At 35.7% G+C, this 7,500-nt stretch overlaps 1 protein-coding gene across 1 annotated transcript in view; it reads right to left on the bottom strand.

Moving 5' to 3' along the window:
- Positions 1-5,073, bottom strand: part of LOC115211964 (signal peptide, CUB and EGF-like domain-containing protein 1) — a gene marked incomplete at its 5' end in the record, with an annotated part of 182,447 nt that extends 177,374 nt beyond the window's left edge. Inside the window, one exon of the mRNA XM_036503135.1 lies at positions 4,410-5,073. Within this exon, the coding sequence (XP_036359028.1) occupies positions 4,410-5,073 (664 nt within the window). The remainder of the gene's footprint in view (positions 1-4,409) is intronic.
- Positions 5,074-7,500: the final 2,427 nt, after the last annotated feature.

Genomic DNA, 7,500 nt, shown 5'->3' with positions numbered 1-7,500 from the left:
CATCGCTGTTGTTGTAGATGCCCTAGGAATGATTAAAAAGGACACTGACAAATTTTTTGACCAGATTTCTGGGAAATCAACAATTTATGAGACTCAACATTTTCAAGAAATTTCTCTCCATCTAATATATACGCGCATAAGGTCTCTGGTTGAGATCCGGCCAGAAGATAAAATAATATGCAGATCAATCGGAAAATAATAATAATAATAATAATAATAATAATAATAATAATAATAATAATAATAATGATAATAATAATAATAATAAGAATACAGGAGAGACCCCGTGAACCTCCTGACAACAAGTTGCTGTCCGCTCTCATAGAATCAATCAGAGCAAGTAAAACCGAGAGCTGTGGGATGTAAAATAATAATAATATAATAATAATAATAATATAATAATAATAATAATAATAATATAATAATAATAACAATAATAATAATAATAATAATAATAATAATAATAATAATAATAAAGGACTAAAGTAGCTCCTCCTGAAGATATAGAGTCAAAATTAAAAGAAGAGTGCAATTGTTATCTAGTGAACGATACTTCGACATCTTGTGTGTCTTCAACTGGATCAAAAAATAAATTTGTCAATCTACTTCATTTTGGTTAAAATATGAATAGATAACACGCTTCTTTTAATTTTGACTCTATATCTTCAGGAGGAGTTTCCCCAATCCTTTATATATTTAACCAAAATGAAGCAGATTGACAAATTTATTTTTTGATCCAGTTGAAGACACACAAGATGTCGAAATATCGTTCACTAGATAACAATGGCACTCTTCTTTTAATTTTGATCTACTACTACTACTACTACTACTACACTACTACTACTACTACTACTTACTACTACTACTACTACTACCACTACCGTCACTTAGAATAAGTACTGGGCTTACAAAGAATAAGTCCCGGGGTCGATTTGCTCGACTAAAGGCGGTGCTCCAGCATGGCCGCAGTCAAATGACTGAAACAAGTAAAAGAGTAAAAGAGTAAAAGAGTATAATAATAATAATGATGATGATGATTAGGAGGAGGCTATGTGAAACGTACGGCCTGGACAGAGCACAGAAATGGCACGAATATGAACCAGAAAGTGTCACCGAGAACTAGGAATATAAGATGCTGTGAGAGTTTACAATCCAATGTGACTCCCTAACCGATGCTCGGAGATCAGATATTTTTGTGGTAGATAAAGGAAAAAAGGAAACCAAATTTATAGATATTGTAATACCTGAGGATGCACGAATAAGTGACAAAGGACTAGAACAGATTGTAAAATACAGACTATTAAAAGATAAAATAACAAAAATGTGGACAATGAGGAGAGTAGTTGGAGGGGTACTCAGAGCACTAACAACCTAGTTCGAGAAATATGTCAGAGAAATCGGAATTGACATGAGAACAGAGCAAGCCCAAAATACTGCTCTGCTGGGGACAGCTAGGAATTTGAGAGCAAGCACTAAGAACAAACTACATAAAATACAGAGTAGACAACACATCAGAAAGTGATAAGTGCAGAATCTGTGGACAAAATGGTGAAACCGTATGGCATATTACCAACCAATGTACGTCTCTAGCCCAGATGGAATATAAGAGGCGCCACGACAATGTAGCAAGGCTTGTCCATTGGACGCTTTGTAACAAGTATGGTCCTGACAGAGAAAAATATTGGTACGACCACAAACCCGAAGGCATCATCGAAAATGATATTGAAAATATTCTGTGAGATTTTAAAACTCTGTGCGACATTGAGATAGAAAATAGGAAGCCAGACATAGACTTAATTGAGAAAGAAAGTAAACTATGCTGGATCATAGATATAGCATGCTCAGCTGACAACAAGGTATGCGATAAAGAAGAAAGGAAAGTCGAGAGATATGACAGGTTAGCTTGGGAGGTAAAGTAGTTGTGGTCGATGAAAAAGGTGGTAGTGGTACCAATAATTGTCGGAGCCCTGAGAAGAGTGAGTAAAATCTCGAGAAGTACATGGAACAAACAGGGACTGCAATAAGGGTGGAACACTTGCAGAAAACAGCACTGCTTGGAACCGCTCGAATACTCCGGAAGGTGCTCGAAAACTTTGAGGTGTTACCTTAGATCACTGGCAGTGAACAGCTGACACCGTAGTACATCCCAGTGTTAGAAGCTGTGCAAAGGCAATAATAATAATAATAATAATAATAATAATAATAATAATAATAATAATAATAATAATAATAATCCTTTCTACTATAAGCACAAAGTCGGACATTTTGGGGGAAGGGGACTAATCGATTGTATCGACCCAAGTGTTTCCGAAAGGATGAAAAGCAAAGTCGACATTGGCAGAATTTGAACTCAGAACGTAGCGGCAGACGAAATACCGCTAAGCATTTCGCCCGGTGTGCTAACGTTTCTCCCAGCTCACCGCCTTAGTAGTAGTAGTAGTAGTAGTAGTAGTAGTAGTAATAATAATTACAATGATAATGATGATGATAATAATAATAATAATAATAATAATATAATAATAATAATAATAAGAAGAAGAAGAAGAAGAAGAAGAAGCATATCTGCAATGTCCCAAGACATTAAGGACATTATAGGAAATAAAAAAAATGAATAAAAAAATGTTCCTTCTTGAGCTACACCAGGCTCATAAGGGCCGGTTTCCCAGTTTCAGTGGCGTAGAAATTTCCCACCTGGACGGGATGCCGGCCTGTCGCACTATTACTCATTTTTGCCAGTTGAGTGGACTGGAGAAACGTAAAATGAAGTGTTTTGCTCAAGAACGCAACGCATCGCTCGGAACAGGAATCGAAACCACAACCTTACGATCATGAGTTTAACACCCTAACCACTAAGCTACGCGCCTCCGTGTATAGAAAATTACAAATGAAATATTTTTAGATTGATTTGTTACATAATTAATTAGATAATTAAGTAGATACTAGTTGAATGCTTTATTATTATTGTTGTTGGTTAGGGTATTCGTCCTTTGTAGTGTAGGCTGAGATCAAGCACCCCCGCCATGGAAAGGACACCTGTCCTTTACAGGATGGACTTTATAGTTGTTGTAAGAACTTGTTTAGAGGAGACTGGATTGGAGCAACGGAAAATGAAGTGTTTAGCTCAGAAGCACAACGCTCCGCCAAGTCCGGGAATCGAAACCACGACTTTATGATCATGCGAGCTAGCCTCCATACCACTAGGCCATGTACCTTGACAATATACCATGAAATCAATTTATTACAAAAATTAAACCGAAAATCATAAAAGAATAGCTTTAATCACGTGTGGCTATGTGTGTGACTTGTTTTGTGCGTGCGGGTTTTTTTTGTTACAGTGTGAGTAGATGTGTTTGTGTGCATGTGTGCGTGTGGAGAATAAGAAAATAATGAAATCAAAAGTGAAGAGCATTATTTAGAAACGAATAATTTCGTGCACTCTGTCGCTCTCGTTCACTACGTCTAATACCATAATCCCCTTCACATTTACATATGTTTCGATAATCGAAGAAGCAAATATTTACTAACAGATATAATAATTTCAAATAAACTGTTTTTGACGGCCTGAGTTTGAAGTAGATAACCTAAATATTCTGTTTAACCGTTATACCAAAGCAACCTTTCGAATTTGGGTTCCCGTTTATTTGGGAAGCATTGTTCTTACTAGCGAGGATTACATATTGTCTACATAATGACGATTTAGAGCTACGTGAGATTTGAAATAAATCGTTATTTTAACGAGGGAACTAAATAAATAGCTACAAATGATAGCCTGCAGAATACTGTTTAAAAATTCCTTGTATGGAAAAAGACAAATGCTGCCCGCCAGAATCGAACCCAAATCTTCTGTAAACATGACAGCCGTTAGAGCATTATACTAAAGCAACCCTTGGAATTTCCTTTGTCCATTCTAGAAGCTTTGTTCTCCCCAGTTTGAATTTCACGTTGTTGATATAAAAATTTAGAAACTGCGAAAGATATTCTACAGTCTGTTATCTATAACAGCTATTGTTTATAGCTTTATCTAGTTCGAGTTCCACCGTTAAAAATAATTTATTTTTAATCTTTCATGACTTAAACGATAATTTGAAATATAACAACAAATAATACAGAACAAAAGATGATTTAAGAAAAGATAAACAAAACATTTCTATTTTTAAATAATGCTTTTTTTTTGATTGAATAGAGTAAAATATTTAACATGAGGAGATAAAACAATAACTATAAATAAATACATTAAATTGAGCTAAACTGGTGTATTTTATAAACACAAAACAAAAGTTAATTTAAAAACAGCACTTTTCTATTGTTAAACAATGATTTTCGATGAAAAGAATTTAACAAAAAATAAAGCCTCCACAATAATATTTTTAAACAAATACATCAACAGTGAAACTAATAAATCTACTAACCTGGTGTGTCTTGTAAGAGAATCGTTGCTTTGCATAGTCCGCTGCCATTGCGGTAAGCTCCTGCCACAACACGATTGAATGCAATATAGATATTGTAATCCACACTTCCGTAAGAAGGTTTTTGGCCATTTAGAGTAAAAAGATACTCAGATTTAAGATGACCGTGCTTCCTGCCACGTGACCACTCAACACTTTCATCGCTGATGTTTACATTGACTTTAGCACCTTTTTTCACAAAGTTATCAACTACTTTCATAAGCAGGCCGCCATTTTCAGAGGCGTCCATATAACCTGGTAAATTGTTACCATAAATACGTAGCTGTTTATTGCAAATATGTACTTCGGCCATATTACCAGTGGTGCCATTGTCGCCACCATAACCATTTCCAGTTGCAGAATCTGATATATCTAAAGTCCATTGTTTTGGAGTTTCACCATATTCCAGATAGAGGCTAACGCTTCGATATTTTCCCGATAAATCTACTTTGATTACTGCTTGGCTGGTGCATCGATCGTTTGTTGATTCTTTTGGAGAAGTGAGGAACTCCACATCAGGACTGTAACCACTCACAATTCCTTCTTGCAGATCAATTTGAACTTTATTGTCTTTGAAGGCTCCGATAATCACCGCTAACGTGCCTGAAACACACAGAAAAATAGGTAGTAGTAGTAGTGAAAGTGTTAAGTATTTAGATGTAAGAAAGAGAGAGAAAGAGAGAATGAGAGGGAGAGAAAAAGAGAGAGAGGTAAAAAGCGAAAGAGAGACTGAGAGGGATAGAGAGAAAGAGAGAGAGAATAACTTCTTGGCAGTTTGTATCACGCATTCGCTAATTGCTATTTATATTGTATCTACATAAAGTGAAGCAAAGGCGCGTGGCATAATTGTTTGGCTGTTGCACTCCCAGTGGCATGATTGTGATTTCGATTTCCAGACAGGGCGGTGTGTTGTATTCTTGAGGCAAGTGAACTCAGTCAACTCATTTGTAAATGGGTAGCCCTACGACGAATTGGCGTCCCACTCGGAGGGAAACATGCCCCATGAGTTCTAGGACTTGAAACAGTAATGTCCAGGGGCTGTTGATAATGAGGATGATAAAGTTGTGAGCAGCTACAAACACAACACCAGAGGAATGCAAATGATGTGACAACCGGAGAGAGATAGAGTTACACCAGTTAACTAGACTGGAGCAATGAAAAAATGAATACCACGTTCAGGGATACCACACGACTCTTTAAGAATCGAACCAATGATTGTGAAATTGCGAGTACAAACACCCTAATCAATTGACCATGCACTTTCATGAGTAGTACTGTTAGTATATGCTACGTCGACCTCTGTGTCAGAAAATACGTTGTTTTATAATTATTTGAAGAGACACACCCGAAGGACTAGTTGAACTCGGAGAATCTCACAGAGCATTACTTGCACGTTTGTCCCAACCTAAACAGATACTCTTACTCTTTTTTACTCTTTTATTTGTTTCAGTCATTTGACTGCGGCCATGCTGGAGCACCGCCTTTTAGTCGAGCAAATCGACCCCGGGACTTATTCTTTGTAAGCACAGTACTTATTCTATCGGTCTTTTTTGCCGAACCGCTAAGTGACGGGGACGTAAACACACCAGCATCGGTTGTCAAGCAATGCTAGGGGGACAAGCACAGACACACAAACACACACATACACATATATATATATATACATATATACGACAGGCTTCTATCAGTTTCCGTCTACCAAATCCACTCACAAGGCATTGGTCGGCCCGGGGCTATAGCAGAAGACACTTGCCCAAGATGCCACGCAGTGGGACTGAACCCGGAACCATGTGGTTGGTTAGCAAGCTACTTACCACACAGCCACTCCTATATATATAACTTAAAATTGAATAGAAGATCTGAATACCACCTGATGAATGTCCTTAGAAGAGACACGAAACAATTGTAGTGGCGAATTTAATTTTATTTAATTTATATAAAAAATTTTTTATGTATTGGATTAAGTCTTTCTCTGTTTGATTTGCATAATAGTGGTTTTGTCTCTAATTAATATTATATTATATATATATATATATATATATATATATATATATATATATATATATATTATATATATATATTATATATATAATGTATATATATATATATGTATATATATATATATATGTATGTGTGTGTGTATAAGTTCGAATTACGATGAACGTAAACAAACGAACGAAGTTTGCTTTAGAAGCGTTGAGATGTGATTTTTAAAAAAATTCTCAAACGCAGGATAATGCCAATAATATAGCCTGAACAGGATAAGCTACTCCTATTTTACAGAAAAAAATGTTGGCGGCTGGCTATGAAACTCGAAATGACACAAAAGTGATAGAGGGTACTGACTAGCACCGCTTTTGCTAAAGATAAGATTTAAAATAACTCAAAAGTTACAAAATCACTGTCATAGCCGGATCATGATTTCGAATTTTGATGTCGACCATCTAAATCTCATCAGCGGCTCTTAACGCCTAGTGTTAAACTCAACTACCTTCGTCAGTTTTATAAGAAAATTGTTGAAAATGTGTGCAAATTTTCAAAACGGTAAAAGTGTACACAAAAAATTAAGAAAGGTGGCTTATTAGCAATTAAAACCTAAAGGCATATTTATAGAGGTCAGCAAACTGAAGATAAAATAACTCAAAAGCCACAAAATCACTGTCTTAATTATTGACAAAGTGAGATACCCTTTTTAATTTATTGTTTTCACTTTTACGCTGGGGACTTACCTCCCTTTGTCAGTCATTAAAACAGTGATTTTGTGGCTTTTTATCTTTAGCAAAAGCGGTACTAGTCAGTACTCCTTGTCACTTTTGTGACCTCTATTAGTTTTGCCTTTAGCTTCTAATTGTAGGTAAACCATCCTTTTTAATTTACACACACACACGCACACACACACACACGCACACACACACACACACACATCTATCTATCTATCTATCTATCTATCTATCTATCTATCTATCTATCTATCTATCTATACATACATACATACATACATACATACATACATACATACATACATACATACATACATATAAATGTATGTATGTAT

This window comes from Octopus sinensis, linkage group LG5 (assembly GCF_006345805.1).
Source record: "Octopus sinensis linkage group LG5, ASM634580v1, whole genome shotgun sequence".
Classification (NCBI taxonomy): domain Eukaryota; kingdom Metazoa; phylum Mollusca; class Cephalopoda; order Octopoda; family Octopodidae; genus Octopus; species Octopus sinensis.
Note: the sequence above shows the minus strand (reverse complement) of the source record. Positions and strands in the feature narration are given on the sequence as shown.